The 15,323-nt window shown below is 47.5% G+C and overlaps 1 protein-coding gene across 5 annotated transcripts; it reads left to right on the top strand.

Annotated features, from left to right (window-relative positions):
• The first annotated feature begins 389 nt into the window (after nucleotides 1-389).
• On the top strand, nucleotides 390-12,164 carry Slc25a28 (solute carrier family 25 member 28). 5 transcript variants are annotated; one of them, XM_036169795.1, is made up of 4 exons: nucleotides 390-812; nucleotides 8,864-9,092; nucleotides 10,153-10,209; nucleotides 11,321-12,164. In XM_036169795.1, exons 1-4 carry the CDS (start codon nucleotides 522-524, stop codon nucleotides 11,836-11,838), a joined length of 1,095 nt encoding a protein of 364 aa, XP_036025688.1. In that variant the 5' UTR covers nucleotides 390-521; the 3' UTR covers nucleotides 11,839-12,164. The 5 variants fall into 5 exon arrangements, with proteins under 5 accessions (XP_036025688.1, XP_036025696.1, XP_036025716.1 ...); XM_036169803.1 differs by lacking the exon at nucleotides 390-812 and adding an exon at nucleotides 819-1,126; XM_036169823.1 differs by lacking the exon at nucleotides 390-812 and adding an exon at nucleotides 1,133-1,308.
• Nucleotides 12,165-15,323: the final 3,159 nt, after the last annotated feature.

Raw genomic sequence — 15,323 nt, 5'->3', positions numbered from 1 at the left:
AACCCGGGCAGCCACGCACGCCGTCCCGCGGAGCCCGGCTGCAGCCGGGAGCCGGTCCCTGTCCTCCCCGGCGCTTCTCTCCATAGCCAATAGAAGAACGAAGTAGCCCGGGCCAATGGCCGCCGCCAAAGTAGCCAGAGCGGTTTGAGCCTATCAAAGTCCAGCTTTACGTTTCTCCCGCCCCCGAGACGCCAGGGGCGGGCCGATTGTCCAAGTCCGCCAATCAGTGGCCAATAAACAAGAAGCTTCCAAGATCAAAGGGGAAGGGGTGGGACTTACGTGAGGAATGACAAGCTGTCTGACGAATACCACAGATAGACTTTCGCTCCGTAAAATGGGGGTGGGGACACGTTAGGGTTTGCACCAATGGCTGTCTGGGGGGCGTGCCCGCGGGGCCAAGCGGGAGCCGGAGGCCCCGGGCTCTCTGGGCCGCGCCTGAGGCGGACGCAACGGGGCCGGGGGGCGGCGGCAGTAGTGGCGGCGGCTGTGGCGCGGCTGGGCGCCGCGGCTGGCCCGAGTGGATGGAGTTGGAGGGGCGAAGTGCAGGCGGTGTGGCGGGAGGACCAGCTGCTGGGCCCGGGCGGAGCCCCGGGGAGTCGGCGCTGCTGGACGGGTGGCTGCAGCGGGGCGTGGGCCGGGGGGCCGGCGGCGGGGAGGCGGGGGCCTGTCAGCCCCCAGTGCGGCAGGATCCAGAATCCGGCCCGGAATACGAGGCGCTGCCGGCTGGAGCCACTGTCACCACGCACATGGTGGCGGGCGCCGTGGCAGGGATCCTGGAGCATTGCGTGATGTACCCGGTCGACTGCGTCAAGGTGAGAGCTGGACCGGGCTGCGAACCCGACCTGGGGCTGACCCGACCCTGAGCCTTGTTTAGAGCCAGAATCCCGCCTGAGACCCAGAGCCGATGGGTTCCTTCCTGGCTTCTACCTCTACGCACGATTTGAACCGATACTCCGTGCAAGCAAAGTCCTGGCTGGGAGTTGAGCTCAGTCAGGAACCAGGACTTATTTCTAACGGTCAGTGAGATCTGAATCGAGACTCGGAGCAAAAACCTTGTCAGCCAAAGACCTGATACCGCCTGGGACTAAAGCAGGAATGGGGTGGGATGGGGGATCCCGAAGCACAGGTAAGTCTACCACTCGGTTAAGGTAAAGCCAGCCGGCATGAAGTCAGATCGTGAACTCGATCCGATTGATGGCTGGGCTTGAGATGTGCTTCGGGTCGGTGCTTTCACAAGCTCCTTGCTGCGTCTTCCCTTAAAAGTGACTGGGCAGGAACCGGAATCTGGGATCTCTCAGCTAGATAAAAGTACGTATTCAATCTTAACCCGTGAGTGGTTGAAAATCATTTGTGCAGTCAAAAGTGAGAGCTCCAGGCTGGAATGGAAAGGGCATGTTAAGGAAAAGGTTTCGGTTTCTCTGTGAAGCAAGACTGACTGATAGCCCATCTATTTCCTGACGGTAAAAATTGCGCTGGGGTGAAGACTGTGTGATTGAATCAGCCCCTACACAGCAGAGCTGAAACGAATAGTCTCTTTCTTTGGGCGCCTGATTTTGACAAAAGGGAAAAGTGTGATGATATTAGAAAGTGGACGTAAACGTGGGGAAAAAAATAGAATGAGATTATCAGGGTATGATCAGTGTTGAAGGTAAAACCAATTGCATCCACAACCAAGCAGGATGGTGGTGGACATCCAGGTCCGAAGCAGCCTGAGTGAAGATGGAAACGGGTTTTTCCTCACTGTTGTACTTTAGTAGAGGCGCCAGCTACTGAAGGGGAAGTAACTTGGAGGGGTTGTTGGAATTACTAGTGAGAACGGTGCTTTCTTGACACCAATTATGATAGGCAATACCCTGTCAGCTCTTGGACGTATGCAGATGAGGAGAGCGTCGACCTGGGCCCTGGAAAAATCAGTCTCTTCTGCTTGCTTCTGCTTGTAGTACTATTTTACAATTTCACTAGTAAAGTGGATGAGGAAATCAGGCAAGTGCTCCTGACGCTTTGGGAATGGCATTGAGTTGTGGTGAGGAAATGGAGAAAGTGCACCTGACGCTTTGGGAATGATGTTGAGCTGGCCAGTGTGTCTCAGCACATTACAGGATAACTCCTAACTAGAGCCATAGCCGCTGAAAATCGTGGTCCAGTGCACCTGACTGAGGTGAGCATCAGCATTTCAAGTGTCTCTGTTGACAGAGTTAGACCGTGAACTGGACTTGTGGCTTGTTTTTTGGGTAGGTGCTTTTGCCAGACAACATTCTTTGTCTTCCCTTAAAAGAAATAATAAAGCCTGTGTGAGAGAAAGAATTAATGTGATAATAATTATAAAATGAATATATAACAGTGATTCGGACTTCTAGGAAATAGACTTTAGGTTGGATGTTGTGAGTTAATAACATATCCAAAAATTAGTAAAATCTAGCTGATCTAGCTGCAGAGTAACCTCTCTCTCTCTCTCTCTTTCTCTCTCTCTTTCTCTCTCTGGGTTTTGTTTTGTTTTTTTTCTGTGAGGCTTTGGAGCCTGTCCTGAATGTGTAGACCAGGTTGCCCTCTAACTCAGAGGTCCGACTGCCTCACCTCCTGAGTGCCTAAATCAAAGGTGTGCACCACCACCGCCCTACAACCTCTCCCTCTTAACTGCAAGTACAGCGCAGAGTCTAGGGTGCTATGTTTCAGGATGAGTATCAGGTGGAAAACAGATCAGAGGAAGCCATGGAAAATATTTAATGGGATGGAAAATGCATTGTGATAATATGACCAACTTAACAATGGTACTGCTGGGATTGGGGAGACGGCTCAGGTAGTAAAGCCAGCTGACACCCACCTAAGAATCTGGGCATGGTGGTGCACATCTGTAACCCCAGTGTTGGGAAAGTAGAGACAGGCAGATCCTTGGAACTCACCAGGTAGCCCATATAGCTAAATCCATGAGTTCCAGGCTGTAAGAGATCCTGTCTCAAAAGATAATAAGGTGGCTTGGTATGGTGGTGCCTGCCTTTAATTCCAGCACTCAGGAGGCAGAGGAGGCAGATCTGTGTGTTTGAAGCTCCAGCCTGGTTTATGTAGTAGGACCACCTCAATAAATAAACAAGGTGGAAAGTGGTTAAGAAAGATGGGTCTCTGTCCTCACCCACACATACACAAACTTACACATATCCACTTAAACATGTACCAGTGCCACACAGAAAGGGAAGGAAAAATGTTACTACTGCCTGTCAGTTTGACAGTTGTATCATGTTACAAAATATTGGGAGACTTATTTCCTTACTCTGTAATGCTGTATAGAGTAAACATTTGCTTGTAAACATTTTTGTAAATTTTTTTGTTAGACATGCTTCTAGAGCTGGCTGGTGTGACCAACTCCTTTAATCCCAGTACTTGGGAGGCAGAAGCAGAAGGATCTCTGAGTTTGAGGCTAGCCTAAGTCTACAGAGCAAGGACAGCCAAGGCTACACAGAGAAACCCTGTTACAGAAAAATAAACAAACAAAAGAAATACTTCTAGAATATCCTTAATGGGGGCACATCTTTGTCCTATGACAAGACTCAATCAACAGAGACTACCGAGCGTCGAATATGGTACATCAGACTGGGCCACACTGCCCTGCTCTCTAAACACAGGGGGCCTGGCAAACAAAATCCCTGAGTCACTTCTAAGGCCTGTAAATTGAGGGGACACAGGAGAAGGGAGTCCCAAAGGTGTGTTGTACAACCAGTAAGTTCTGTCTAGCCTACCAAGGTTAACTATTTTGATTAATAGTTCCTCATCACTTGAATATATCTTAGGATTTATATATATTTTTTGGTTTTTTTTCGAGACAGGGTTTCTCTTTGTAGCTTTGCGCCTTTCCTGGAACTCGCTTTGGAGACCAGGCTGGCCTCGAACTCACAGAGATCCGCCTGCCTCTGAGATTTGTATTTTTAAAGAATTGACAGTACAGTATTGCAGACTTACCTCTAAACCCTACACTAAAGAATTGGTTATTTGATTTGAAGGACAAATGCCTAAGAATATTCAAAAATGCAAAGTTTTATCTTAGAAGAATCATTTTTCCTTGCTTTTAATGCTGGGAATTAGATCATGAGAAGGTAGCCTGGTATGAGTTAGTGCCCCACCATTTAATGTTTTTGTGCAGGCATGAATATACCTCAAATCCCTTCTCTTAGAAAGGGCTTCCTGGTCCGTTTGTTCCCTGGCGGCTTTTCCAAGGATGGTGAAGAGGAAAAGCCGCCCAACCAGACCCTAAGACTAGCCTGGACACAGGTGTCAGTGTTGGAGCCCAAAGAGAACCACAGTGCTTGCAAATGAATGCTGACGTTATCTCTTGGCATGCAGGCCTGTGTATCCCTAGCCACTTAATCAGGGTCAAGTTGACTTAAAATATCCTTGGGAAGGACCATGGGAAGTCAACATAGCCTTGCTAGGCCATGGTTATCAAGCCTGTTATTTCCATGATCATAATGATCGTAATAGGGAGCTTTGGAAATCCAGATAAATCAGTTTCCTTTTCTGGGCCTCAGAGGCAAGCATCAGACTTTGTCTGTAGGGACAGGCCCTGAAACCCAAAGCAGCAAAACCCTTCTCAGAGTCTACTGGCTGCTTCCCCTGTGCAAGGGACTGTCTGGGGCCCTGCAGTGGCGAAGCAGGTATCACACAGTACTTTGCAGAAGGAAGGAGCAGAGAGAAACCTTTCTTGAACTTTGGGTGTAAAGGGTTATCTCTGTACATCCACCAGTGAAAGGTTAGGAACTATAATCTCTGACTTCTATTTTATTTTCTCACACCTCATAATGATAACTAAGTAATCAGTAAATGCCAGATGTTCTTTCATTCCCAGTACTGTGTAAAGTGCTTAACACTGCTCATTATTTCATAGGTGAAGATAGGCTTGGAGAGCAGTTAGGTAACTTGTCAAAGGTCACAGAGTCTAAGTGGCAGTTGTGATTTGAATTTAGTCTGTGACTCATCAACTTTCCTTATAGCTTCCCAAAATCAGGTTTCAAGAGCCAAGCCAGCTAAAGAATGACAGAGTTCACCTGTAAGTGTATAACCTTGAGGGTCACATCTGAATGTGCAATATAAATTACTATAGATCAGAAAAACCTCCCAGTAAACACATATGTGCTACCTTTAGAATTAAACCTGAGTCATTAGTTGCCCGTGTGAGTGATGTATATCACGCTGCCATGGCCTGTCAATTCTTGGATAGGAACATTTAGAATCATGTTTTAATAGTCAAAACCCTTTCATTTATAGTACTTTGCAAGTTATGGTTTTTACATGCTTGTTTCTTTTAATCCACATAGCATGGTGATTTTCTTTTTCTATGATTATTTTGATTATTTTATTTTATGTGTATGAATGTTTTACCTGCATATATGTCTGAGCACCACGTGAATGCCTGATGTGCATGGAGATGAGAAGAAGGGGATCAGAGTCCCCGGGGATGGTTGTGAGCTGCCATGTTGGTGCTGGGAATTGAACCCATTCCCTCTGCAAGAACAAGCGCTATAACTGCTGGGCCATCTTTCTAGCCCTGTGTGAGATTCACGATTCGAGAAGCTGAGTGCCATAGCTAAGATGTCTGCCAGGACTGACTCTCTGACCTCATGAATGCACCTAACCCCACCACCTTGTTTTTTGAGACAGGGTTTCTGAGTAGTCCTGGCTGTCCTGGGCTAGCTCTGTAGCCCAGGCTGACTTCAAACTCACAGAGATCCGCCTCCCTCTGCCTCCCGAGTGCTGGGGTTAAAGGTGTGCGCCACCACCACAAGACTTACGTAGCTTTTCTTCAGTGTTAGGTAGTGGTGTTCGTTCTTTCATACTGAGCTTTTCATGTGTTTAAGAGATTTCATCATTCTGCAGAAGGAAGATTTATTGGCTAAAATGATGGGTATCCGTATTTGTTTTTATATTTGGACTACTTTCTGCCTGGGTCCTGGGTCCTCTGCATAGGGATGCACTGCCATTGAATTAGATTTAGACGTGTTTGTAAAATGTTGTAACTTCCGCATAGTCCAGTTTCCTCTTGGGGATGAAGAGTTCTCTGAGGCCAGGATCTTTCGTCACTGGTTGCCAAATGTGCCCTTGACTCCAGCCGAGCGCTGTGGTTTCTGAATCCTTCTGTAGAAGACTGGTTTCAAACAGACTCTCGAAGTATGTGTTGTTAAACCACCACCAGGTCCAGATTAAAATCACACCCTTTAAGTAAAGCACATGGTGTGTTTGGGTGATTTGAGAACTGGAAACTGAATGTCCATTGTGATACGGTGATATGTGATATTTCTGATTGAAAGGCTGGTAATTAACATTTAAGCATGCTGCGTTTTCTTAGTAGCAGGCAGGAGAGAATAACCCCAGAGGAATGTGGATCGCTTGCGGCTAACCAGGACCTGTTCATCTGGTTAGTTCGTCCATGCTCTTGAGAAAAGGCCTTATTCTTGGATCCCAGTTGGCTAACTTGAACCAGGAGGATTCGGGCTTTTAAACCTGAACTGAATCTAGTGATTGGTATGAAGCGGGAGTTTAAACTGTCACTGGTCTTCAGTTGCCCCCGTTGACTCACCAGTGGCTGTGCGTGTTATTTTCTGAACTGGTGTAGATGTGCGTGTGACAAAAGATTCATTCACTCACTCAGCAAACAAACCCTATAGGCTCCTTGGCCCAGTAGCCGGGCTTTGCTTCTAAACTGCTAGGCTCCAAGCTACCTTAGCATTGAAATAATTAGGATTTTTGTGTAGACATGCTTCAAAGAAGGTCTGATGAGGTGGATTTCCAATTTTCTTTTAAGGAGTTATCTTATTACTTTAAAAATTGTATATAATATGTGTTTGTGTTGGGAGAGAGTATGTACACATGGATTCCAGAAGAAAGGCATTGGGTTCCCTAGAGCTGGAGTTACAGTTATGAACCACCCAACATGGGTAACTGGGAACTGAATTCGGGTCCTCTGAAAGGGCAGTATGCCTTTGTAACCACTTAGCCATCTCTCCAGCCCCCCCCCCCCCCCCCCCCCCCGCGCCTTTTTTTAAGTACGCACACACTATATGTGTGTGTGTCTGTGTCTGTGTCTGTGTCTGCCTTTCTTTCTGTAGCACAGCTGTGGAGGTTAGAGGACTGCTCTGTGTGTGTGTGTGTGTGTGTCTATCTGTCTGTCTGTAGCACAGCTGTGGAGGTTAGAGGACTGCTGTGTGTGTTTGTGTCTGTCTATCTGTCTTTCTTTCTGTAGCACAGCTGTAGAGGTTAGAGGACTGCTCTCTGTGTGTGTGTGTGTGTGTGTGTGTGTGTGTGTGTGTGTGTCTGTCTGTCTGTCTGTCTTTCTGCAGCACAGCTGTAGAGGTTAGAGGACCGCTCTGTGTGTGTGTGTGTGTTTGTGTCTGTCTGTCTGTCTTTCTGTAGCACAGCTGTAGAGGTTAGAGGACTGCTCTGTGTGTGTGTGTGTGTGTGTGTGTCTGTCTGTCTGTCTGTCTTTCTGCAGCACAGCTGTAGAGGTTAGAGGACCGCTCTGTGTGTGTGTGTGTGTTTGTGTCTGTCTGTCTGTCTTTCTGTAGCACAGCTGTGGATGTTAGAGGACCGCTCTGTGTGTGTGTGTCTGTCTGTCTTTCTGTAGCACAGCTGTGGAGGTTAGAGGACTGCTCTGTGTGTGTGTGTGTGTGTGTGTGTGTGTGTGTGTGTGTGTCTGTGTGTGTCTGTCTGTCTTTCTGTAGCACAGCTGTGGAGGTTAGAGGACCGCTCTGTGTCGTGTGTGTGTGTGTGTGTGTGTGTCTGTCTTTCTGTAGCACAGCTGTGGAGGTTAGAGGACGGCTTGTAGGAATCAATTCTCCTTTCACTATGGATTTCAAGGATCAAACTCAGGTTTTCAGGGTTGGTGGCCAGTGACTTTATTCACTGAGACATCTCACTGGCTCAGACTCGCAAATTTCTGTGAACTTTTGGCTGTTTTCCAAGTGTCTACTACCCACACTTTGATGCCAGTCATTAATCTTTGAAGGTTGTATTTCATAGAGACTGGTTTTCTTTGCCAAGGCCATTTTGAGAATCCAATCCACTTAGATAAGAAGTCTGAGTGGTCCTTGAGTTTTAAAGGTTAGTTTGGTTTCCTCATCTCCATAGTTTGGGGCCAGGCTTCTCTTCTAGGAGCAGCATCTGTTGGGAATGCTATTTCTACCAAGACTTTAACATGCAAACCCAGCTGCCAAAGCCAAATGGTCTGAAAAGATATCAAAAGGTGAGCCACCCTCGGTTTAGTCAGGGTATTGTGTGGTCAGGAAGCAGGGCCAGGGCTTATCTTTAGAAATAAAGCAGCAAGTGTGTTGTAGACAGTAAATATGTGAATGTAAAGGTTTGTTTTTATTTTTCATTATGTGTGTGTACCTGTGTTAGGGGTATGTGCATGTGAGTGCAAGGAACCAGAGAAGAGAGTTGGATCTCCTGGAGCTGGAATTACAGGTAGTTAAACCACCCAGCGCAGGAACTGCACTCAGGCCCTCTGCAAGAGTAATCCCCTCTCTTAACTGCTGCACCATGTATCCAGCCCTGATCTCTAAACTTTGTTAAGTGAAAAAGCAACTCTGTGGATCTCATGTTTGGTATTTATTGCTGAGATAGTGGGTCATTTTGGAGTTGGAGGATGTTGCCAAGAGGCAGTGTTCTTAAAGGATGTGCTCAAGGGTGTTCTGCTTTTTGGCTGTGGAGGATTAGATGAAGAAAGGTCCAAGGCTTGGAAAGATGAGTCATAGATTTGGGAAGAAGTAAAAGCTGGATACGAAGTATCACTCCCACAGGCTTGTCCTGTGTCCAGGGCCTGTGTGATGGGGCAGACAAGAAGTTGGAATCACTGACTTTGCCTTTTTTGCTGTAATTTCAGACCCGGATGCAGAGTCTACAGCCTGATCCAGCTGCCCGCTATCGAAACGTGTTGGAGGCCCTCTGGAGAATTATAAGAACAGAGGGCCTGTGGAGGCCCATGCGGGGGCTGAATGTCACAGCAACAGGCGCGGGGCCTGCCCACGCCCTCTATTTTGCCTGCTACGAAAAGTTAAAAAAGACATTGAGTGATATAATCCATCCAGGGGGCAATAGCCATATTGCCAACGGTATTGAGCCTTCCTGTGCTGGTCCCCCACTTTCCCAACTCTGGCCTTTGCTGCTCTCTGTCTCCCGGTCTCAGCACGGTCTGGAGCTGCAGCTTGGGCTGGGGTAGGCCAGGTTATAGGGGAGGGACTTCCAAACCTGATGTGCTCGGACAGCGGGCTGCTTCAACCCCACTCCTCCTTTGGGGCACCTCAGCAAAGGTCACAGTATTCTCCCTTACCTACCACTTGACTTTCCTCTCATCTCCCTGCCGTCAGCTTCTAATGCCTGGTAATATGGAGACACACTCAGCTACCCCACCATGTATTTCTTGGTAGTTGGGTGGTATCCAGCGTCTCGAGGCAGGGTTGGAGGTGACCCAACCACTCAAAGAAGACTTAATGGAGCCCCAGTTCTTCACCTCACCTTTTCAGGATCCCACGTGATCAGAGGCAGTTGGTGTTGATGAGGACATGACAGCCCTGACAAGTGAATGGTGGGAGGGGGAGTCAAGGGACTGTTTGGAGAATCCAGATGCTTTAGCAGTTGGGTGGAAATAAAGGAAAAAAAAAATAGCAACCCAGGATTTGAAGATAGAAAGCCACGTTGAGTGTGGAGAGCAAGGGTATAGTGGGTCAGGACCAAAAGAGAAGGTATGGATGGACAAATGGTAGGTTTCCAGGCCCCAGGATAGGAAGCAGGTTAGACTGAGGCTCTGGCTACCTGGCTTCATTCTCCCTGCAGTGGTGCCCATTGCTGTGTGGCATGCCTTATGAGAAGTGTATCTGCTTCCTGCCAGGGCATAACTGCTTTTATTCTTAGAATAAGACATCTGCATATTTTCTTTGTCCCATTTGGGCCTTCCTATCAGATGTAGAATGTGCAGTGACGGCCTTTTTCAGGTGGGGGTGTGTCTTCCTTCCTGGGAGCGGGAGCTCAGGAGCAGTGGGTTCTGGAACCACCTCTTGGACTGCCTCTTTCCGTGCCTTTCCTCACTCTGCACCACCACTCCCTTTCCCCGGGGCCTCAGTGCCACGCTCACCCTCTTGGCCTTCCATGTGGCAGCTGTTTTCTCGTTTGCAGGTGCAGCCGGATGCGTGGCAACATTACTTCATGATGCAGCCATGAATCCAGCGGAAGGTAAAGATTCTTTAACCCGTTCTTCTGGGCAGCTACATCTTCATGCCTTGGTTCTATTTCTACCTTGCAAAGAAAACCAGAACAGTTTTTTGGGGGAATCCTCGCATATATCTTGGTATACCACTAGATGGCGCTCCCTCCATATGTTCGGTGCTTGAGAGGACTTGTTGAAGCAGCAAGTCTTTGGGATTTAATTTATCTTTGAGGTGTTCCTGGAAAAAGTGTCGGCTCGGTTGGCTTAGTCCTGGGCTTTCCTAGAAGTCCCCTTTGTAGTATATTTGATCTCTACTTTGTATAAAATCATTTTGTGTTTCTTAAGGTAGATGTTAAAATTAACATTTTAAAAGTTAAAGTATTGCATTTCTTACTGGAATGTAAACAAAAGTGAAAGATTAAATTGTGTAGTTTAACCCTTTCTTTTGCTACTAGGGTATTAGCTTTTCCGGTGGGGAGAAATCCTCCAAAAACATTCTATGAGAATTGAGGTGATCACCAAATGTGAGTGGCTAATGTAGCTGCCACATTCCTCCAGTTCAGTTTCTCCACATAGGGTGGAGAGGGCTAAAGTCAGCTAGAGGTGCACAGAACTTCAGCCACGGTGTCTGCCTAATGGGATGGGAAATGTTTAGAAACTGAAGCCTACGCTTTTTGAATAAGGATTGTAGTTTCTTCTCGGTAACATTACTTTTTCCTCCCTTCTCAATTTTAAGAGTTCACACCCAAGGAATGGAATTGCTACTCAGTTCATTACTGTGTGCACTTCCACAGAGTCATCTGTTGTTAGGAAAGGTTACAATAATAATAGACAGGCCAGGTCTTAATTTCCCAGGGACTCTTTGGGGTCACTGAACTGTAGAGATACTGAGTATTAATTGCCTGCCTTTAAAGAAACCCTGCTGGGAACAGGCTCGTGTTTTGTTTTGGTTTGTTTGGCCACCCTTCCCCTAAAATAAGAGAAACACAAACTCTTGGCAGGAATCTTACTCATCCTTTTCTCCTTCCATTCCGCTGGCTCTGACCTGCCGTCTTGGAACCCTGGATCTGGATACTTTCTGTCACTGGCTGGCTGCTGTTCCAATCTCCTCCTCTTGCTCCTCGATGGCGCGTCCAGTGGTCAAGCAGAGGATGCAGATGTATAACTCGCCGTACCACCGGGTCACAGACTGTGTACGGGCAGTGTGGCAGAATGAAGGGGCCGGGGCCTTTTACCGCAGCTACACCACCCAGCTGACCATGAATGTCCCCTTCCAAGCCATTCACTTCATGACCTATGAGTTCCTGCAAGAGCACTTTAACCCCCAGAGACGGTACAACCCCAGCTCCCACGTGCTCTCCGGAGCCTGTGCAGGAGCCGTAGCTGCCGCTGCTACAACCCCACTGGACGTCTGCAAAACACTGCTCAACACCCAGGAATCCCTGGCTTTGAACTCAAACATTACAGGACACATCACAGGCATGGCTAGTGCCTTCAGGACGGTTTATCAAGTAGGCGGGGTGACTGCCTACTTCCGAGGGGTGCAGGCCAGAGTAATTTACCAGATCCCCTCCACGGCCATCGCGTGGTCTGTGTATGAATTCTTCAAATACCTAATCACAAAGCGACAGGAAGAGTGGAGGGCAGCCAAGTGAGGAAGGACACTGAGTGGGCCAGGGCCGACAGCACCGCTGCATCCTGCCCCTCCAGCACCTTCTCTGTCTCACGGCACCATCCAGTCATGAGTGGAGTTGGACGAGAGGGAGAGAGCTCGCTCCAGGCTCTAGTTGGCTAACACTAGTTCTTGCCAACATCTGTTGCCTCCACCATCTGTCCCCCTGGGCCCTCAGCAGGTTCGGCAAAGCCCACCGCAGTACCTCTGGTGACCTACATCCTGAACCTGGGACCTGCTCCAGACCGTTGCAGAGGGATAAGCAGCACATTCCCCTGGCTCCTAATTAAAAAGAAAAAAGTCTTTAAATGTTGTGTTGGGTTTGTCTTGTCAACGTGGGCATGGCATGCAATATTGTCGGCCGTTCCTGACTTGGAACATAAGTCAAAGGAAGGGCTGCATGGGTCTGGTTTTCATTTCTGCTGACTTGAGATGATTTAGGAGTGTAAGGCTCGGCTTCCGCTGTCTAAATAGTCAACGTAAAGCATCTCCCAGATGCAGGAACACAGCAGATGCACCGCATCCCACCAGTGCCTTTTCCATTAATCAGCGGGGCACAGAGTTGCTCATCTCTTGGTCTGGTTCTAGGTTCTGCCTGAGCAGAGAAAGTTTACATGTGGCACTTATTTCCTTATGCAGTTGCTGAATTAAAATTATTCATTGAAACTGCAAGTCCTACAGATTATAGTACAAGATTTCATTTGACTTCTAATGTTTTAATATTTGTTTTGTGATACTGGGAATTGAGCCCAGGGCCTCATGAGTGCTAGGCATGTGTTTTACTGTGGAGAGTCATCAACGGCCTGCTTACACATTTTACAAGGTACTTGGCATGTACGATCTCATTTAGTTCTGACAAAGTAGTGAAGCAGGCAATGCAAATATCGCCTCTGTTTGACTGACCCGAGACCTCACGAGAAGTGTGGGCAGAGACTGACCAGGATAGTTACCCCATGAGTGAATCTAACTGCACACAGGAAATGAGGTGAGTAGCATGAGGCACTGTAACTGAAGACACTCCACCTGTTATCCATGAGGATGCTGTCTGGAGACTCAAAGGCAGGGCTTTTACTGGATTGGGTGGGTCAGTATTAGCAAGTTCTTTGGTGCATGCCTGTCTTGTCATTCACCATTCAGAAGCAAGTGAGTATCTCGGGCATCCCTGACTGTCGATAGAGAAGTAATGATAAATAAAAAACTTTTAGCCTTCAAGAGGCTTATTGTCTGGAGGAATTATATGTCAACAGACAATTAGAAGATAAAATGACAAGAGAGTAGTTTAAATCTAGAACACTCCTAGAGGTCCTAGTTTAACCTAAGAGGACTGGAGTAGGGACAGAAGAAATGGCGTCCAAGTGGCACCTGGACAGATCAGCTAAGTAGGAGACAAGGGAGGGGAGCTATCTGAGTCCCAAGCTTGGAGGTGGGAGAGTAGTTGGCAGGAATGAAACGGGGTGAGGCTGCAGCTGGGAAGGGGAGGAAGGGCTGGAGCTTAAGGGTTCAGAGTTTATCCTGAGGCGCAGCAAAGCATTACAGGCTTTAAACGAGGCGGGCATGATCAGATTCAGCATTTAAACAGATCACTTGGGCTCCTGGAGAAGGATTAGGGGGAGCATGACTGGACAAGCAGGCAGACAGCTGCACGGTGGTCTGCACCCGGACTGACAAGGAGGCTGGAATCATGTCAGGGTTATAGGAGCAAGAGATTTAGTTATGGAATAAACCTTGTCGTCCTTCTCCTGACAGCTCTTCAAGCGTCTGTGGAGAATTGTGTATGAATGCACTTGAAAACCACTGTCAAGCCAACAGCAGGGGTCCCTGTTCTCTGCTTAAGTAAGCAGCCACCTCTCCAGTAGGGAGATGTCAGTGGTGCTGAGTGGTGGCCGAAGAGCTAGGGTTGCCTCTGGATACAATCGCTGCCATGCTATTGCTGCTGCAGAGATCATATCAGACGGTTTACTAGGGAAAACATGAGGGAGGAGTTGCTTCCCAGCGTGGACCAAGCCCCCCAAACCAGGAGCAGCTAGCTATCTGGACCAGTCAGCTGTATGGAAATACTGTTGATGCAATGGCTGATGTGCATTAGGCACGGTGACAGTGAGGCTCATTTTTCAAGAAGGGGATGAGGGGGTATTTTCTAAAGAAATGGCCCCCTATAAACCCCCTTGGCTCTAATGCTGTTCACAAATAAAAATTATAAAACTGACCTCCAACTTCCAGTTGTGGTCTGGCTTCTAGAGGATGGTTCACTTGGTATTTGGTTGAGTGTGTGTGTGTGTGTGTGTCTCAGCCTAACCAGTAAAGACAGAATAATAGGGCCAAGGTCTAAGATGCCAGTGACCAGGTACCTGGGTCATCTCTATAGAGCTCACTATGCCCAAGAGACCAATGGGTATTTGTTGGCACAGAAGGTCCAGAGCCTTTTGAATAAGTGTGTTTGTGACATACCTTGACCCCATTCCAAGCAGGCAGTTTCATCACACTGCTATACACCGGGGAAAAAGGAAAAAAAAAAAAAAAAAAAAAAAAAAGCCACAATTTGGCTAGAGAAAACCCTGAATTGGAGAGATATGGCCAATGTAAATAAGTAATCCTGAAATGACAAAGGGCACTTGGTTCACAGTGGCAGGGCAGAAAAGGTGAAGTGTAGGTCAGTTGACAGAAAGGTGACTAACAAATCAAAGTACTTCTGTAACAGCAAAATCATGCTAATTTTGTAGAATTTGGAAAACAGTTTAAAAAGGAAATGCCTCTGATCCTAGAGAATATGGCTTTGTTGTTGTTGATTTATTTTGCAGTTCTGGAGACAGTCCAGTGCATTGTGCATGCTAGGCAAGTGCTGCACGTGTGTGTGTGTGTGTGTGTGTGTGTGTGTGTGTGTATGTGTGTGTGTGTATGTGTTAGAGAGAGAGAGACAGACAGACAGACAGACAGAGAAATAAGGTCTCACTTTGTAGTCCAAGCCAGCCTCAAACTCACAATCTTCCTGCCTCAGCCTTCCCAATACTCAGAATATAGGCATGTACCACCAACCTAGACTAGAACATGATGCTTTTATGTCATTTTTCAATGTATAAGTTTATATTTGTCGGGGGGGGGGGGGGCGCTGGGGTTGAGCCCAGGCCCTTGTGCATACTAGGCAAACCTGCCTCTGAGGTACATCCACAAATAATTTTTATTCATTTTCGAGAGTGAGATTCCCCTGTAACCACCAGCTCCGTTTGTATAATAGAATATAGTATCCATTTGTCCGCATCATTAAATTCCTTCTACCACTTCAAAGTGAATGGTCACACAACACTCTGCTGTATAAATGTGCAAGTCCAGTCTGTCCTCTGGTGTAACCACCAGAGACAAACAGCAGTGGTCTTTGACTCTGGATGAGCACAAGCAGAATAGCTGGATAGAAAGAGGAGGAAGGGAGGAGAGTAACACCACAGTGGGGGTGAGACGGTGAGCTGAGTGAGC

Source organism: Onychomys torridus, chromosome 1 (assembly GCF_903995425.1).
Source record: "Onychomys torridus chromosome 1, mOncTor1.1, whole genome shotgun sequence".
In the NCBI taxonomy this organism is placed as follows: Eukaryota; Metazoa; Chordata; class Mammalia; order Rodentia; family Cricetidae; genus Onychomys; species Onychomys torridus.
Note: the sequence above shows the minus strand (reverse complement) of the source record. Positions and strands in the feature narration are given on the sequence as shown.

Excerpts from the sequence above, each read along its gene's own strand:
- Slc25a28 (XM_036169795.1), top strand. The coding sequence starts at position 522 with ATGGAGTTGGAGGGGCGAAGTGCAGGCGGTGTGGCGGGAGGACCAGCT. Across the intron at positions 9,093-10,152 it reads CAATAGCCATATTGCCAACG|GTGCAGCCGGATGCGTGGCA; the intron begins GTATTGAGCCTT and ends TCTCGTTTGCAG. Across the intron at positions 10,210-11,320 it reads AGCCATGAATCCAGCGGAAG|TGGTCAAGCAGAGGATGCAG; the intron begins GTAAAGATTCTT and ends TGGCGCGTCCAG.